This window comes from Neovison vison, chromosome 3, assembly GCF_020171115.1.
Source record: "Neovison vison isolate M4711 chromosome 3, ASM_NN_V1, whole genome shotgun sequence".
NCBI classification, from domain to species: domain Eukaryota; kingdom Metazoa; phylum Chordata; class Mammalia; order Carnivora; family Mustelidae; genus Neogale; species Neogale vison.
This window is the reverse complement of record NC_058093.1, coordinates 50,613,461-50,633,300: the sequence shown is the minus strand read 5'-3', so window position 1 is coordinate 50,633,300 and position 19,840 is coordinate 50,613,461. Positions and strand designations below refer to the sequence as shown.

Sequence of the window (19,840 nt, the reverse complement as noted above, 5' to 3'; positions counted from 1 at the left end):
CTTTAGAAATTAATTTAAAAAAAGACTAAACCATTCATGTACCATTCATCAGAAAGAGAAAGAGAGATTATCTAAACTAAAACACAAAGGAAAAAATGAAAAAGCGAGAGAGAATGCAAGAGCTTTATTTACTGTAGCCACAGAGACAGATTATAGTTTAAACAAAAAGAAATCAAACTCAGGTCCTGACAGTGAGAGTAGTGAAATTAGAAGTTTGAATTCATAACCCACAGCATGTCTCCTAAATTGAAGTCAGGGCCGGGAAGGGAGAATCATGAGACCTTGAGATCTAGGATGGAGAAATCATGGTGGAAACTCTTGAGAACATTGAGCTGATAGGTTTACCTCAATCCTCTGGACAAGGTGCACTTGCCTTTGCTGTAGGATAGTGACCTCCCTTTGAAAACCATGCAGAAGTTTCACTGGAGAAGAATGCCTTCCAAGATGCTAGATTCCCTTAAGATTTGCCACAACTATCTCCAGTGTTTCTAAGCCAATAACTAGGGTCAACTTCCATCATGGCCTTACTGGGGAAGCACTGTCCCTGTTTTGGAATATAAAAGATTATTCACCAAACACATACTGGCAGAATTGGAAGAACATACCTGGCTGGGGATGGATCTTGGTATGTGTTTAGGGAATGCTCTGAGATAAGGATATTCTAGATCTGTTGAGTGTAAATCCAAAATAACCAAGAACTGAACTGAACTGAACTTGATAAGATTATTTTCTGTTATCAGGGAGCCCCTGTTATAGGGGCCCAAAAGATGTTGTATCACAGAAAAATATAAAAGCTATATTTCTTCACACGGCAGAATTTGTGAGCTGCCATTGACGTATCTTTTAATTCTTCAATAACTTCATCAGGGGAAGTTGCAATGAACAATCTCTGTATCCTCTGGTTTCTAACAGAATCTGGCTCTTAGGGACTATTAAGAAATTTGCTAATTGGACAAACTCACCAAGAGGCTGAGTACACACAGAGAAAAGTAAATACTTAGATTCTTGAGTATGCTTGGCATTCAAGGTGAGAAATGTCTTTAAAATGTGAATACTTGAGGCACCTGGGTGGCTCAGTGGGTTAAAGCCTCTGCCTTTGGCTCAGGTCATGATCTCAGGGTCCTGGGAAGGAGCCCCACATCCGGCTCTATGCTCAGCAGGGAACCTGCTCCCCGCCCCCACTCTCTCTGCCTGCCTCTCTGCCTACTTGTGATTTCTGTCTGTCAAATAAATAAAATAAAATCTTTAAAATGGGAATACCTTCCAAAGGCTAATCCTCAGCCTTTTGTTCTTAATACGCACTCTTCTACTATATCCCTTTTAATGGCTTTCAAGCGCTGCAATAACCTGCTAAACTGTTCTGAGATTCTGCTACTTCAGACACATGTGCCCACTGATGTCAGATTACTATCCAGATACTTTTTTTTCTTTTAAACTATGTTACTCTGCTGCTCAAAATCTTTAAATGAGTATTTAGGGCCTTATATACTGAAATTAAAATACTTTAGCTTCTTGAAAGCTCTTCCCAATCTGTTTCCTCTTTATTTAGTCCTGTTTTCCATTCCAACTCTAAGTCTTAATCCTAGGAAGTCTCCAAACGTAACTTTTTGAAAACCATTTCCCTTCACCTGCAAATCTTTCTCATTTGTGTACCAGCTTCATAAAACATGCAATCACCTTTCTGAACTATTTTATGTGCAAGGGATCTGTGGTTGCAAATGCTTTTATTTGACCCATTGTTAAAATGTGGAAATAATTCTTAACATTTACAAATTGTTGAAAAACTGTAAGTTCTCGTAGGGCCCACACTTCAGCAAATGACTCACGTTCACTAGCAGCTGCCACCTTTGGATATGTGTTGTTCAGTTGGACAGTCATAACTACACTGGGAAAGTATTTACTGAGCACCTACCACTTGCCAGACACTCCTTTGGATGCTGGAGATAAAGCAGTGAACAAAACTGGTCACGGAGTTTCTATGCTAACGAGGAGACAGAAAACATGACAGTTAAGTTTAGGAAGCGGTAACTGCTATAGATAAAGCAAGCAGGGGACGGGGTTAAAGGGGTAGGGAAGTTGTGGTTGGGAAGTGCACCTGCACTTCCTATTCACGTAAATAACTGGCTGGCTCCTACGGAAACTTCATTTGTGGTTCCTATCAGGATCGCTATACACGGTCTTGCTCATGCTACACTGGCCCTAAAGGACTGTCAGAACTTGAAGGTAGGAAGTATGTGCCTCATTCGTCTTTGGAACCCCAGAGTCGAGCAGTGTTTTCAGGGCGAAAACTGATGGAAAGCGAACAGTTAGGGAATCCCCACAGAGCGATAGTCACTTCGACCACTGCTTTCCAAGGGTGGTTATTCCAGCAGGGATTAGAAGCCGAGCCTCCATCCGTTCCCGGGGCAACGGGACTGTGACGCAACGCAGCCACTGGTCCGCCCTCGAGGGATTAGGCTGCGAGTTTAGGAACGAATTAAGTGAGCGAGAATTAGATCCTCTGAACGCGGAACACCCCGCACGACCGCGCCCCTTCAATGCCGCCGACCGCACGGTGGCTTCCGGGCTTTTAGGGTCGCCCAGTTCTAGGAACGACAACTTCCGGCCCCGAAGGCCCCCTGCTCCGTGGCTTGCCGGGGTCCTAGCGATGGAAAGGTGGCCGCGGCGGCCGCCTGACCCCTCACGGAACACGGCGACAAGGGCTGCTGCCTTTTCCCGGGAGGCGGCGGCGACAGGAGCGCTGAGAGGATCCGCACGCCGGCGGAGCTCGTCCGGGGAAGAGAATTAGGCTGGAACGCGGCGTGAAGTGCGGACCCGGAGTGGCCCGTCAGGCGGGAGCCGGGCAGGTGCTGGGGCGGAAGTGCGAAGACGCGGTCGGAGCGGAGCCGTCTAGGAAGCGCCGGCCGCGGGTCACCCAATCTGGAACGGCGGCCGCGCTACAGCCAGACCGCAGCGATTAGGGCTCGGGGCCGGCAAGATGCCTCTGTTCACCGCTAACCCCTTCGAGCAGGACGTGGGTAAGTGCTGGGCACGGGCTCGGTCCGCTGCCGCTGTTTGTTGTGCTAGAAAGTGGGCGGCGGCGACTCCGGGGACTGGAAAGCTGAGCTAAGGGAGGGAAGGGGGCGGCGCCGCTGTCTCGTCGCCCGGAGTTTTCGGGGGGATACCTTGACGCGTCGCTAGCGGCCTGGGGAATGCCTCTTGCACACCTGAGGTCGGAGACCCGGAAAGAAGATTCTTCCCCTCGCCAAGCGTAGAATAGGGAAGAGCCTGTGGCTCGCCGGGGACTGGACCAAGTAAGCAATCGCGGAGTTGATGATACAAACTTCCTGCTCCGTCTACAGTTGGTTCATCACACCACCACCCCCCAACTTGTGGATGATGCAGCGTAGAAAGACCCTCCTGTCTGAGGCCGCCCAACACGAGAGACCCCGACTTGCCTCCATTCGATAGGAAAACCCTCTTTCACCTCCCTCCTCTACAAACGCGTCCAAGCTCGGTTAGCTTCAGGATTTACTCACAATGGTTTGAAGTGTTACTCTCTATCCCTGGATGGCGCAAGTGCTCCGAGATGTTCTGTCTTAGGGTATGAAAAAGCTCTAGGATCTCAAAACAGTTTAAAACTGCTGTTTTATTTGTTGGAGTTATAAGAGCGATGATGTTTTGAGTGACTGTGGAACGAGAGAAAAGATGTTAGGGTATGCGAACTTACTTTGGGCACTAGAAGAACAGTAAAATAAACTGGCTTTCCCCTCAGTGATTCCTAAAGTCCCTGTATGGCGTAGTGGATCCCAGTTTAATATTACGGGAGGAAAGGAGGCACTGCTGTTCAAACAGAAAACACTGCCGTGTATGGATTATTTCATTGGCAATGCCACCAGTCACAGCTTCAAGTACTTGTTAGTTCAAGTGTGATTGAAGTCACTATCCAAAACACAGTTTGAGGATAAAAGAGCGAGTTTGATTGAGGCCCACCAGCAACAACAACAACATCATCTACTACTTTTTCTTCTTTTCCATGAAGGGAAGTGGGGAGAGAGAGAGACTATCTCAAGTAGGCTCTGTGCCCAACACGGCCTCGATCTCATGACTCTGAGATCATGACTTGAGCTGAAATCAAAAGTCAGATGCTCAACCAACTGAGCCATCCGGGTGCCCCCCACTAATAACTTCTTTTAGACATGTGAATGGGTGGCACCTAAGTGACTCAGTCAGATGGGCCTTCAGCTCAGGTCATGATTTCTGGGTCCTGGGTTCCAGCCCAGCATCCAGCTCCCCACTCAGTGGAAAGTCTGCTTCTTCCACTCCCGCTCCCTCCCCACTGCTCACTTGCTTTCTCTCTCAAATAAATAAATAAATATCTTTTTAAAAAATAGACACGTGAATGGGATTAATAGAAAAAGTGGAATGAAATTATATGGAGTTTAAATTGCCCTTAAATCCATATCACAGAAGAAAAGTTATATGTTAACGTTTTTCAGAACAGAAATTTCCTTTTAATTTGAAATAGTTAAGTAATATAAGCAATTTGTTATTTAACGTGAGATGTCTAGAGTATGTTCCTTTGCAGTGTCATTGCCTTTTCACTTACCCTTTTTGTTTCAGTCTGATTTTTATTACCATTGGAGTTTTTTCTGGTCATTCTTCTGTTCACTTTTCATTCAGAAAACATCATTGAATGATTAGTGTGTGTATCTGTATTGTGTTAATTTCTGGGGACACAAAAATTTAATAGACTGAATTCTTGCCCTCGAGGAACTCTTAGTCTAATGGAGGATACATACATATGTAAAATGATAATGTAATATAATGTAATAACTATATTGCTGGAAATACACAAGGTGCCTTACATTCTTTCTCTTTAAAAGTCATCTTCCCTTTAAAGACAACAAGGACTTTCAGGCACATGCTTTCTTTGTAAAGATGTTAACATTATCCTATCTCTCTCTCCCTCTCCTTTCTTGACAGTAATTCTGCCTGCAGGAAGTAACCACCTCTAACTATATGTATATGGTCATTTTATAATTAAGGGTTTTTAAAGATGAGCATTCCTTTTTTTTTTTTTATTTTAAAGATTTTATTTGTTTATTTGACAGTCAGAGATCACAAGTAGACAGAGAGGCAGGCAGAGAGAGAGAGAGAGGGAAGCAGGCTCCCCGCTGAGCAGAGAGCCCGATGCGGGACTCAATACCAGGACCCTGAGACCACGACCTGAGCCGAAGGCAGCGGCTCAACCCACTGAGCCACCCAGGCGCCCGAGCATTCCTTTTGTAGGTGCAGTTTCCCTGGAGGTCGAGCATTCTTGTCCTGACATCATTCATGTCAGAAAGAAATTCTTCCCTCAGACCTTGAGAAAAAGCTGTAGTGGGTCAAGATGTCTACAAAGGCATTCCTAAGTTGTTGATGGTATATGACTTGTCAAATGGAAGCAAGCCAAAGCCTAGGAAGTAAGGATCTCCAACAGGTTCCTGTTTTTTCTTGGAATCAGATCGTACAAACCCTGAAGGGTGTGTTAGCAATGTGAGCTCTTCAAGTATTTTATTTGAGTTCTTCAAATCTGGATTTTTGTTTTGTTCAGTAAAATTCCTTTGAAACTGTGTCAAGCAAAAAAAATAAAACATATTGGAGCACCTGGGTGGCTCAGTGGGTTAAAGCCCCTGCCTTCGGCTCAGGTCATGATCTCAGCGTCCTGGGATAGAGTCCTGCATCAGGCTCTCTGCTCAGCCAAGAGCCTGCTCCTCCACACCCCCCACCCCGGCTCCTGCCTGCCTCTGCCTACTTGTGATTTCACTCTGTCAAATAAATAAATAAAATCTTTAAAAAAAAATATCCACATACTTCCCACCATCCTCCCCTACCTCCACATCTTAAAGTGGTTGTATAGGGTTCTTGAGGTGGAGCTTGGTTGGGTCAGCCATTCTGAGAGATTTCAAGGGAAGGTGAAATAGGGACAGAGCTACAGTAAGAAGACTGAGAAGATAATATTAAAAAGGAAGATGTCATTTTCTTATATTTTATGCCAGTTTTTCCAGTGTCATTACATTGCTTCCCAGGTCACGACTTGGCTTTTCTCTCCCCTACTCTAGCTCAGTTGTGACTTGCACATCTTTTTTCTCCCTACTCAAGCCAGACAACCTTTTTTGCCGGGGGGAGGGGGTGGTATTTTCTGCCTTTGTGCCATTTTCTATTACTGATATCCTTTTTCTTTTTTTAACAACTTTAGTATTGCCTTCCTTATAGATATACTAACTTGTGCCCCACAAAGCTGAGCTCAGATTCTACCTCTATAAAACACTTAATGACACAGTGGATTGAAGTGTGAAGTTTTATCTTGAAAGGAGACTTCTTAAAAAAGAAAAGATTTATTTGAGTTTGTGAGAGCGGTGGGGGAGGGGCAGAGGGGGAGGGAGAGAGAGAGAACCCGAAGCAGTCTCCACACCCAGTGTGGAGCCCAGCTTAGGGGCTCAGTCTCACTACCTGAGATCATGACCTGAGCTGAAATCAAGAGTTGAATGCTTAACCAACTGAGCTACCCAGGTGTACCGAAAGACATTTTTTTTTTTTAAGATTTTATTTATTTATTTGACAGACCGAGATCACAAGTAGGCAGAGAGAGAGGGGGAAGCAGGTTCCCTGTTGAGCAGAGAGCTGGACGTGGGGCTCCATCCCAGGACCCTGGGATCATGACCTGAGCCAAAAGCAGAGGCTTTAACCCACTGAGCCACCCAGGCTCCCCTCTTAAGACAATTGTTGAACACAGTGAGGTTGCTGTAAATTTTGCAAAAAATTAGTAAATTTATGGATGAGAGTGATCTCTTATTTATTTATTTATTTGTCATAGAGAAGCGAGAGCAAGCATAGGCAGACAGAGTGGCAGGCAGAGGCAGAGGGAGAAGCAGGCTCCCCGCCAAGCAAGGAGCCCGATGTGGGACTCGATCCCAGGACGCTGGGATCATGACCTGAGCCGAAAGCAGCCGCTTAACCAACTGAGCCACCCAGGCGTCCCATGAGAGTGATGACTTTAATAGTTAATTTCTTTCTGTATTTTGTTTATAACCTTAAGTCTTCACATTCTTAACTAAAATTTTAATTGATGTATTTTATTTTATTTTTTTTAAAGATTTTATTCATTTATTTGATAGAGAGATCACAAGTAGGCAGAGAGGCAGGCAGAGAGAGAGGAAGGGAAGCAGGCTCCCGCTGAGCAGAGAGCCCGATGTGGGACTCGATCCCAGGACCCTGAGATCATGACCTGAGCCGAAGGCAGCGGCCCAACCCACTGAGCCACCCAGGCACCCTAATTGATGTATTTTAACATAAAGTACAGGATATGATATAAAGTCCTTTTCCTATTAGCCAACTCTGTCAAGCCTAACATTGCCACACTTTTTTTTTTTTTTTTTTAAGAAAACATTCAAGATAGGTTGAAATTCTTTGGAACATTTAGCAGCTATTCTTTTCCTGTTTTATTCCTAATCCTATTTTTTCTCCTCCTTTCTCAGTGTTAAACACTCTCCAAAAAGATAAAACTGTATTTTATAATAAAATTAACACATACACAAATACACTATATGTATTGTTTTACGTGTTTTTAAACTTCATAAAAAATAGTCATTCTTTGTCATTTGTATCTTGTCATTCAGCGTTTTTGTGAATTATTTCTGTTACTTGTAGCTCTGGTTCATTAATTTTAACAGTTGTGGTGTGGTATTCCACTGTATGAATATACCACATTATTTGTTAATTCTCTTATCGATAGACATTAAGTTTTTTTTTCCAGGTTTTTGCCATAGACAACAGTGTGTGAAAGTTCTTACCCAGGTTTTCTTGTTTACATGAGTGAGAGATTCCCTAGGAGTTATATCTTGAAGTAAAATTCCTTACTTAAAGGATAGATAATGCAGACTTGCAAATTATTAGTGCAGAACTGCCTTTCCAAGTGCTTGTGGGAGATTTTACTCCCACCAGCAGTGGCAGTAAAGTTCTTTCTTGTTCATCATCTTTATGAACACTGGGTGTCATATTTTTAAATCTATGTCAAGTTGATGAGTGTGAAATAGGGCAGTTTTCATTTCAGCTTCATTGCTAGTCAAGTTGAGCATCTTTTTACTTATTTCTTGGTTATTTTGTTTTCTTTTTCTGTACGTTACCTGCTTGTTACTTCTACTTATAACTCTGTTGGATTATTTTGTCTTACTGAATTTTAGAGTTCCGTGTACATTCTCTACTAATCTGTTGGTTGTGTGAATTGCAGATATGTATCAGTTTGTTGTTTTTTATTAAGAAATTTAAGATTTTTTAAAAATTTTTTTAAAGATTTTATTTATTTGCTAGAGAGAGACAGTGAGAGAGGGAACACAAGCAGGGGGAGTGGGAGAGGGAGAAGCAGGCTTCCCACTGAGCAGGGAGCCACCCAGGCGCCCCAAGAAATTTAAGATTTTTAAAAAAGATACCATTTAGGGGCGCCTGGGTGGCTCAGTGGGTTAAGCCTCTGCCTTCGGTTCAGGTCATGATCCCAGGGTCCTGGGATCGAGCCCCGCATCGGGCTCTCTACTCTGCAGGGAGCCTGCTTTCTCCTCTCTCTCTGCCTGCCTCTCTGCCTACTTGTGATCTCTGTCAGATAAAGAAAAAATCTTTAAAAAAAAAAAGATACCATTTATTCATTTGAGAGAGAGAGAGAGAGCGCGGGAGTGTGCAATACACGGGCTCATGCAGGGGTGCTGGAGGGGAGGCACAGAGGGAGAGGAAGAAGCTGACTCCCTGCTGAGCAAGTGGCACTCAGTTCCAGAACTGAGAGACCATGACCTGAGCTGAAGACAGACGCTTGAACAAGTAAGACACCCGGGCGTCCCAACAAAATTTAAGTTTTAATTCATTGATACCGTCTTTCTTGATTTCATTTTTCTCATTTCAAGAAAGCCTTCTCTGGCCACCTGGGTGGCTCAGTGGGTTAAGCCGCTGCCTTCGGCTCAGGTCATGATCTCAGGGTCCTGGGATCGAGTCCCACATCGGGCTCTCTGCTCGGCAGGGAGCCTGCTTCCTCTTCTCTCTCTCTGCTTGCCTCTCTGCCTACTTGTGATCTCTCTCTCTGTCAAATAAATAAATAAATAAATAAATCTTTAAAAAGAAAAGAAAAGAAAGAAAGCCTTCTCTACCCTGAAGTTATAAGGATCTTGTCATATTTTTTCTGAAAGATTTTTCATTTTGATTTTCACAGTTAGGTCTTTAATCCACCTGGACTTGATCTTTGTGCAAGGTCTGAGGAGGAATTTGATTAGATAATCAGCTGTAGTAGACAATAATTTATTGTCTAATCACTACCTACTGAATTGTCTGCCCTTTCCCGATGATTTTGGGACACTTTCATACAGTACATTCCTTATATGAAGCCTGTGTCTGTACTTTCGGTCCTTCTACACTGTTCTCTGTCTAGTCTGCCAACAATACCACATTTAATTGTCAGTGGCCTTGGACAAGTTCCCCTGTTTTTGTTTTCCTTCATTTTCATAGTCTTAGCTGTTTTTAGACTTTGTTCTTTCATACAGGTTTATGGATCAGAGTGGTATAATCATAAAAGGGAATCTCTTTTATGCTCTTTAAGCATTTAAGATAAAGGCATTGTAATTTATATTTTTGTTTCCTGTGAACTGATGATTTTGATAATTAAAAGTAGATGTTTTTATTCCTTTTAATAATAATTAGTTCTAAGCTTACTTAGATTATAGTTTGAAAATAAGGCAAGAGGGCAAGAGGATTATTTTTCTACAAGTAAATATGCAAAATAATACTGTAGCTGTGTTCTTGGGTGGATGCGTCTCTATGCTGCTTTTTTTTTGTTTGTTTAAATGAAAGAACCTTAAAGGAGTTCTGAGGGTTAAAAGAGTAGACTTTGCGGATGCCTGGGTGGCTCAGTTGGTTGGACTACTGCCTTCGGCTCAGGTCATGATCCCGGAGTCCCGGGATCGAGTCCCACATCGGGCTCCCAGCTCCATGGGAAGTCTGCTTCTCCCTCTGACCTTCTCCTCACTCATGCTCTCTCTCACTGTCTCTCTCTCAAATAAATAAAATCTTTAAAAAAAAAAAAAGAGTAGACCTTGTTTATAGTATGTAGTATAGAACATCAAACTCCAGTGACTTGACAACTTATAATTCTAACCATCATTTTTTTCTTTCCTTGGTTACCTTGCCTCCCCAGATCTAACCACCTCCTTCTCCCCTCCTTTTGGCTTTTCACTTTGTCTTTTACAAAGTTTTTTTTTTTTTTTAAAATTTTATTTATTTATTTGAGAGAGAGCATGAGAGGCGAGAAGGTCAGAGGGAGAAGCAGACTCCCCGTGGAGCTGGGAGCCTGTTGCAGGACTCGATCCCAGGTCTCGGGGATCACGACCTGAGCTGAAGGCAGTTGCGTAACCAACTGAGCCACCCAGGCACCGCCTTTTTTTTTTTTTTTTTTTAATTTTGTTTATTCCTTTGAGAGGGCACAAGTTGAGGGGAGGGGTAAAGGGAGGGGGATAAGCAAGCGGACTCCCCACTGAGCAGCTGCAGGGCTCAATCTTAGGACCTCGAGATCATGACCTGTGCCAAAGTCAGATGCTCAACCGACTGAGCCTCCCAGGTGCCCTGTCTTTCACAAAGTTTCTAAAAATATTTTTGCTCATAGTATGCCTTCCTGTATCGGTTATATGTCAAGCAGCAACATTTGTCAAACCCCCTTAGTGAGAATATTGTTTCTAGAAACCTGAGACATTTTGGTATTGCTCATCCTTTTCCCTTATCCTTTCCTTTTTAGGACTGAAGTTCACATTAGTTTATTGGCATCTTCAAGTCTTCTTTTGGAGTAATAAATCTTGCTCCCATCTTTTAGACTACCCTTAACGTTGTTATTTTTTAATTTTTTCAGTCAGTTAACATACAGTGCAATATTGGTTTCAGGAGTAGAATTCAGTGATTGATCACTTACATACCACACCCATTGCACATCCCAACAAGTGCCTCCTTAATACCCATCACCCGTCTTGCCTGAATCCTACCCACCTCCCTCTGTCAGCCCTCTGTTCTCTGTTAAGAGTCCCTTATAGTTTGTGTCCCTCTTTTTTCCCCTTTTCCCCCTTTCCATATGTTCATCTGTTTTTGTTTCTTAAATTCCGCATATGAGTGAAATCATATGGTATTTGTCTTTCTAACACTTTTTAATGGACCTATAACTGCTAATGTCTGAAGAATAAGCGCCTCTCCTACGACACTCTGTGGAACACTTAATAGTTCTTTACCATTGAAACTTGTTTGTGACAGCTATCACTGTTGCATTCAAAGATTTTCCTTAGAGTCCTCTAGTTAAAGAATGTTGAAAACTGAAAATCCCATGAAGTATTTACAGTTCTTTTTTTTTTTTTTTTAAGATTTTATTTATCTGGCAGAAACAGCAAGAGAGGGAACACAAGCAGGGGGAGTGGGAGAGGGAGAAGCAGGCTCCCCGCTGAGCAGGGAGCCGATCCCAAGATCCTGGAATCATGACCTGAGCCCAAGGCAGATGCTTAACAACTGAGCCACGCAGGTGCCCCGAAGTATTTACAGTTCTGACTGTCTTTTAATGCAACAGCAGAAGTTGTATTTAATAGGTCTTATATAAAAACATGAAGGGAAATGACAAAGAATTAAAAATTATTATGTACTGGGGCGCCTGGGTGGCTCAGTGGTTTAAAGCCTCTGCCTTCAGCTCAGATCATGATCCTGGGGTCCTGGGATCGAGCCCCACATCGGGCTCTTTGCTCAGCAGGGAGCCTGCTTCCTCCTCTCTCACTCTCTGCCTGCCTCTCTGCCTACTTGTGATCTGTCAAATAAATAAAATCTTCTTAAAAATTTATTATGTACTATATCCCTATTATAATTTTTAAATGATAGTAACATATAGGATGAAAAAATTTGCTAGTGAAATTTTTATTGCAACTAAAAACTTGGCAGACACTTTGGTCAGTAAATATTCTTTAATGAAGCATTTGTTTATTTTCACATGAAACATGAGAATTGTTTAGGCTCAGGATTTAGGTTATGTGAACTAAAAGGGATTTTTTTTACTGTTCTCTGAAGCAGATTCTTTTGCTTTTATGTGCCATGGGATGAAGTATCCTAACATTCTCTTCTAAAAGCTCTGCCTAAATCTAGCACTGCAGGTTTTGGTTTTCCTAGTAGTGCTATGCCCTTGAGGGTTGAAGGGAAAGTGTTTTGTTTTGTTTTGTTTTTTATGTTGTTGTCTTACTTGGCTCTGTTACTCCACTTGATAGTGAATAAATCTTTGTATTTAGTTTAGGGATTGAACCCAAGAAGGTCAGTGTGACATATATCAGACAACGCCCTCTGAAAATCAGTGTTCTGAAGTGTCCCACCCATCTACTTATTTTTAGCTCATATTGCTTCAATTTCATGTCAGGAATTTGTCAGTACCTAGTGCTATACTTTTAAGATTTTAGTTATTCTAGTGTTATCTCATTGTAGTTTTAATATGTATTTATTTGATGACTGTTGATGTTGGACACCTTTAAGTAAAGTTATTTGGGGGGCATCTGGCTGGCTTAGTCAGTGGAACACACAACTCTTGATCTTGGGGTTTTGAGTTCAAGCCCCGTGGTGGGTGTGGAGCTTGCTTACTTACAATCAGTCAGTCATTCAATCAATCATAAGCAAACGAATAACCTCTTTTTTGAAGTACCTAGTTTTAAGTGTTTCATCCATGTTTCTTTTCACTTAATTTTCACAACTCCTCTTTTAAGTATGGCAGCCATTTTAATCTCTCATAATCTGAGTCAAGGTGAACTATGTAGAGACCTTGGGCTAGTAAGTTAGTTTCAGAGCTGTATAGAAGTATAGAAGGCAGGTCTTCAGTGTTTAATGGGCGGTATGTGTACCTCACAGATGCATACAGAGTGTGCATGATGATTTCCTCAGTTTGCAGAGGTCATGTGATTGCCTGTCCAGTCTAATTGCTTTTGATTTTCCATCTTCGACATCTTAGCTACTTTGGAGATTTCATTTTTCCTTTTCTCCAGCTATCTTGCACATGAAGCTTCCTGATAGGTCTGTTACAATAAAAATTATGCTTACTACATTTTTGTTTCTTCCCTATTCCCCAGTGTAAGAGTGCAGAAATGAGCATGCCCATTTTGTGGAGTTGGGAGGGAGTTGGTGAAGCGTGGGTTTAGAGAGAGCATGTTGGGAGTATCAGCCAGGAAAAAAGTGAACTTGCAGAAATACAAAGGCTGCTCGTATACCTTTTGTCTTTTTAATAGGTGGTTTACAATATTGCAAAGCAGTAAAAGATGATTTTGATGTGGTTTTCCCCCTCCTTCCCAACTGTCCTACATGCCCCCCCAAATTCTAATAGTGATGTGTGAAATCAAAAGAGGGTCAGTCACTTTTCTGTATTCTACCAGATCAAGAAGCTCTTAAATAGATTATATTTTTAGATGATGTGGAGGTAGATTAGATGATCCTTTATTTATTTATTTATTTATTTATTTATTTGACACAGAGAGAGAGAGAGATCACAAGTAGGCAGAGTAGCAGGCAGAGAGAGGGGGGGAAGCAGTCTCCCTGCTAAGCAGAGAGCCTGATGTGGGGCTAGATCCCAGGACCCTGAGACCATGACCTGAGCTGAAGGCAGAGGCTTAACCCACTGAGCCACCCAGGTGCCCCCCGATCCTTTTCTTTTAGATAGGACTTGAATTTACATTTGTCCTATTCAGTATGTGTAAAATATTCGTACATAGGGAAACTGAAAACTAACTTGTTGGGAAGAGTTACTTAAGCAGTTTTGAACAAAAATTGCACTTAAGCAGCAGTTTGTCTAATACTCAAACTAGGGAGGAAACCCTGAATCAGATGTTCCACATTGAAGTCCCTGTTTAACTACTTATTAGTTGTATGTCCTTATGCTAGTTACTTTTCTGTGTCTGTTTCCTCATCTCTAAAATGGAGAATCCTTACTTCAGTTGATTGAAGTATAAGTGGTTTAGCATATATAAAATGTTTGAAGCTATTACTTACTGTTGTTCTTAAATTATTACCTACCATTCAGTACTCAGAGCTGTAAGTTGATTTTCATTTTAGAAGATAATGAACAGTATGAAAAAAAAGATAATGAACAGTGTATTTTAAGGTAGAATTTACATTACTGCTTTCCCCAGAGTAAACTGAAGATTCGCATCAATGAAATATACCCAAACAAACCAAAACATTAAATGATGAGGGAGGAGTAAATGAGAAAATGTACATTAAACCCAGATATTCTAGAATGCTAGAAGTTTGGTTGTTATTAAGTCATAGAAAGAGGTGAAATATTATCTATCGGGTTGAATTTTTAAAAGATTTTTTTTTTTATCTATTTATTTGATAGAGAGAGATCACAAGTAGGCAGAGAGGCAGGCAGAGAGGGGGAAGCAGGCTCCCCGCTGAGCAGAGAGCCCGATGCAGGGCTCTATCCCAGGACCCTGAGATCATGACCCGAGCCGAAGGCAGAAGCTTAAACCACTGAGCCACCCAGGCACTCCTTTGAATATAAATATTTTAGTCAAATTTACACAAAAGTTGTGTGACCTAGAAACTTAATAAGTATATATCATTATTTTTATTTATTTATTTTTAAAAGATTTTATTTATTTATTTGACAGACAGAGATCACAAGTAGGCAGAGAGAGAGAGGAAGGGAAGCAGGCTCCCTGCTGAGCAGAGAGCCTGATCCCAGGACCCTGGGATCATGACCCAAGCAGAAGGTAGAGGCTTTAACCCACTGAGGCACCCAGGCGCACCAGTATATATCATTATTTTAATCATTAAACACGTATGACTTACTTATAAACTAGAAAAATTTGACTCACCTACATTTTCAATAATTATTTAGTTCATAATGAATTGGTCCAAAGAAAGAACATTTTTATATCTTTAGTAAAAGCTGTCAGCTCTGGTTTCTTGTTAGATACCAAAAATGAATTCTATTTACTTACTTTCCATTTTCTAGTTTATTTCTGCTATTGAAAAAATTTTTTTTTCCGGTTTTCTCCTCTACTCCTACTATAATTTAAGGTATAAAAATAATTGGTGTTTTTCTTACTAATATATAAAAGACAGTTTTTCCTCTAAGATCTAAGCATTGCTTTAGTCATGTCTCAAGATATTGATATGTTGGGACACCTGGGTGGCTCATTCAGTTAAGCGTCTGCCTTTGGCTCAGGTCATGATCTCGGGATGCTGGGATTGAATCCCACATGGGGCTTCTTGGTCAGTGGGGAACTTGTTTCTCCCTCTGTCTGCTGCTTCCCCTGCTTGGGTGTACATGTGTGCTCTCTTTCTCTCTTATAAATAAATGAAATCTTTAAAAAAAAATTGAAAAGATACTTATATGTTGTATACTAATTACAACAAATTTGTATATTGCCCTCTGTTATAATCTTAATTATTTATATATCCCGACTGTGAATTTCCATGTGGTTGAGTATTATACTTGGTCTAATTAAAAACAAAACAAAACATTGTATGTATGTATTTTTTTAGAGATTTTTAAAAAAATTTATTTGACAGAGAGAGAGAGAGATCACAAGTAGGCAGAGAAGCAGGCAGAGAGAGAGGGGGACGCAGGCTCCCCACTGAGCAGAGAGCCTGATGCAGGGCTCAATCCCAGGACTCTGACACCATGACTTGAGCTGAAGGCAGAGGCTTAACCTTCTGAGCCACCCAGGCACCCCAAAAACATTGTATTTAGAGAATATACTGTGTATATTGTCCTGGATTATTTCCAGGTTTTGATAGTTCCATGCACATTTGAGGAAAGATTTAAACTCTGCTTTAATGTACAGATAGTCTTCTCTTTGTATAGTTCCAATTTATGTGAATTTAGTTACCATGTTTTAGTTAAGTAACACCAAACCCCCAATAAGAAGTCTTAGATTACTCTGAGCATAGAAACCAGCCAAGCATACCTGGATTTTAACTATAGGACTATGAGGTAATAATGGATGGTGTTTTAAACTACTAACTTGTAGTAATTTGTTACATAGCAAGTTTTTTAAAAGTTAGTATTACACTGAGACTCTCCAGTTAAAATTTTTTTGTTCTTCAAATTTGAGAATTGCTATTGATTTTTCTTTACATTCACTGTTTCTCCAGTCTCCGGTCTGTTTTTAAGCTCGTCTAGTGAATTTTTTTAGTTGATAATCTGACTTTTTAGTTCTAGAAATTGTAATTTTATAGTTTCCTTTTCTCTGCTGAGTACTCACCATCTACTTACTTATTATGATAGTCTTTTGCTTTAAGTTCCTGGTAATAACTGCTATAAAGTACCTTTTTTGTGTGTGTGTGCTAATTCTGATATTTGAAGTATGCTATTTTCTATCAATTACTTATATTTTACTGGTGATTTTTCATATTATGCTATTCATATGATTCTTTTTAAGGAGGCTAGATTATGTTGTCTTTGTTTTTTTGTTGTTTTTTGTTTGTTTGTTTTAATATTTTATTTATTCATTGGACAGAAAGAGATCACAAGTAGGCAGAGAGAGGAGGAAGCAGGCTCCCTGCCAAGCAGAGAGCCCAATGTGGGGCTCGATCCCAGGACCCTGGGATCATGACCCGAGCCGAAGACAGAGGCTTTAACCCACTGAGCCACCCAGGCGCCCCTCTGTTAGGTAATTTTGTTATGAGAGGATCTTTTAGGTTTTCATTAGGTTTGGTTTTCTTTGTGAGGCAGGCCTGTTTTGATCTTGAACTAAATTACGGGGACCCTTACTCACTTTTTGTGTTTCAGTTGAATGCCTGAAATGTTCTCTCTACTCTAGTTGGGTGAAGTATTAGTTCACTTGGGCTTCTATAACAAAAAACCTTGAACTAGGTGAATTCAACAACAAATTTTTCTTCTTATGGTTGTGGAGTCCAGGAGCAAGGTGCCAGCAGGGTTGGTGTCTGATTAAATGTCTCTTTCCTTGGGTTGCAGATGGCTGCCTTTTCACTGTGTGCTCACATAACCTCTTCTTTGTGCTTGTATGGAGAGATGGTGAGATATAGTAAGCTCCATGTTGTCTCTTCTTATTAGGATACTAATCCTCTTGAATCAGGGTTCCATCCCTGTGATCTCTTTTAACCTTTAGATAAAGGCTCAGTCTCCAAATATAACAACACTGTAGGTTGAGTCTTGAATATCTGAATTTTGTGGGGATATAACCGTTCAGTCCATAATAAGCAGGAACTCCAAAGACTTCCTGCACTGCCAAACCTTTCAGCCCCATAGTAGGTGATGATCTCTGCTAGACTTCATAGAGACTCAAGTAGCCCACCTCGCCCTTGACCAAGGACCCATGTCAAATCCCAGAACTTTGGTGCTCAGAAATATGGTCTTTTTATCCCAGCTGCTCTGCTTGGGCTAGCTTCCCTTGTGTTGGGACAGGAAAGTGTTCCCAAGCAAAAGCTTGGGCCATCATGGGGCCTTCATATTTCCCTTCCCTCAATGATCTCAGACCTGCACTACCTATTATTCATTTCCTGAGCACAGTTGCCTCATATATTGTGGCCTGTTTTGTACTTGTTTTTGGTAGAATAACAAACTGGTAGCAGATACTCTGCTGTGGTTGGAAGCAGATCAGTCATGACTTTTTATTTCCAAAGTAGGAGGAGAATTATAGATGTCTTATGAGCATTTTTCTTTTATATAATTAACTTTTAAAAATTACTGGCAGAGCCTATTTCATTAAAAGTTTTATGGGTAGACTTGAATTCTTTTTGAAGTTGTATGCTGAGCATAATCCGCTGTGTAGAGGGGGCGCCTTTTTGTGCTTTATAGGTACTGATGGACTGAATATGATATTGTTAGAGTCTTTGTGAAATATTTCAGTGTATTGAGTCTCTTTATATGCAGTAATCAAAACCTGGTGATGAGACGTTATGACTTACACCCACCAAACCCTGGAAATTAAGCATTTAGGCCCCAGGAGGGCTTTTTAAACTCTCCCCCTCCTCTATGCGTTTGACACAGCATAATGTGAGGTATGGCCCCAACACTGGGCAGAGTGACAATGCTGTACAAGAATGATTCCTTAATTATAATATTTAAAATTTTTTCCAGGATTTAAAATACTCCTAAGTACATAATTTAACTGTTATTTAGTTCACTTGAAAAATAAAATCCTTTTTGGCAGGCCATTATAAAGTCTTCAGATTTTACACTTTTTTAAAAGAGTAATTGCAAATCCTGTATTTGTAGAGCATAAACTATGCTGGATAGAGCATTCAAATCAGGATTTTTCCATTTTCTATAAAAATTAAATCAAGCAAAAAATATCATTTAAATGTTTTTCAAATTGTTGGAAGCATTTTTGGTATGTATTAAATAGGTTTCACATTTAATTGTATCACAGGCTGAAATCGAAAAAATAGTCATTAAAAGTTCAGTTTTATCAGTAATAGGTTATTAGATGGTCTAAAATCAGACTCAACTCTTTGTACTCATGCATATGGTGTTCTGAAAAAATTTGGTAAATGATTATGCTGGGTTCTGAGGTCAAAGAAGAAATGATAGATTCTTAAAATTGGAACTACTGACAAATAATTAGTAAAAATATTTTTCTGTCCCTACTTCATTCCATGTGCCAAATGAAATTCCAGAGAGACTAAAGATTTACCTATAAAAGAGAAATAATACATATACAAAAGATAATGTAGGTGAATATTTAATCTTCAGGTAGTTCTGAATACTGTACCAGATGAGACTATAGAAAGGATGATAGATCTGTACAGCAAAAACCAAGCCTTATCAAAAACAGGAAAAACTTCAAAGCAAAGAAAAGATGAGCCTAAAGTTGGCAAGTCATAGGTAATACACGGGATTGCTCTTCAGACTCTAGATCAAAGTTACCTATATATCACAGCACGGGAAGCCCTTTGCTTCCCTCTTGAGACATTCCCTCCCTGACTGACGACGTCTGTCTCTTGGTTGAGAGTCCCAAAGGTATCGTCATTCCTCTTCAGTAAACAAGCAGGGAACTGGAACCTCATAAAGCCCTCTAGTGCTATTGCCTTTTGTTGCCACATGATGTTGCTAGTGAAGTTGGATGCTGTGCAGCCCGTTTGGGTGTTTGCTTAGTAAACTTGTTGGTCCAGAAGCTCTTGCTGGTCCAAAACTTTGTACAGACTTTAGTGGGACTACATGGGGCATCGTTGTGCCCAGGGTAATAGGATATGGAGGAGTAACCATCATTCATTTATTCATCAAAGCACTGTTTGGTGAGTACCTGTGTGGTCCAGATACAGGTCTATGCACGAGAAATAATAGTAAACAAAACAAAAAATTCCTGCCTTCATGGAGCTTATGTTCATTCTGGGCATAGAGGAGAGAAAGAGAGGTGGGACAGAGACATTCAGTAGACAAAGTATTTATGCTATGCAACATCTGCAGAAGGGCCTCTGCATGAAATCCTGACCTCTTTTAATTATGTTACGTTTATTCTGTGGGGGCATCAATATGTATAATACCAGTGAGTATAACAGAGAGGCTGAGGGATTTAAAATCATGGTGTATTGATAACTTCACACTATCTTGTAGAGGTACTTTGTGGCTACTTTCTATATAATGGTACAGCAGCAGTTATTAAAAAGTATTGGTATAGGTATATATTTATGAACATAGATGGTTATGTAAGTGGAAATGCAGGTTAGCAAGTGATACATCTAGAATGATGACAAGTATTGGGGGAAATTTTTCTCTACCTCTGAGGTTTTCTTCTTGAGAAAGAAATTCTGTTAGTGTTACCCTGAGTCTGCTCTGGCTCCTTTAAATCACTTCATTTTTGATGTAATGACTTACATG

General features: G+C 40.8%; 1 protein-coding gene across 2 annotated transcripts in view; it reads left to right on the top strand.

Moving 5' to 3' along the window:
• Nucleotides 1-2,877: 2,877 nt before the first annotated feature.
• Nucleotides 2,878-19,840, top strand: part of STAM2 (signal transducing adaptor molecule 2) — a 52,894-nt gene continuing 35,931 nt past the window's right edge. The window contains exon 1 of one of the 2 annotated variants that reach the window (XM_044242068.1): nucleotides 2,878-3,017. In XM_044242068.1, coding sequence (XP_044098003.1) covers nucleotides 2,978-3,017 — 40 coding nt within the window. In that variant the 5' untranslated portion in view covers nucleotides 2,878-2,977. The remainder of the gene's footprint in view (nucleotides 3,018-19,840) is intronic. The other variant, XM_044242067.1, reaches the window with a different exon arrangement.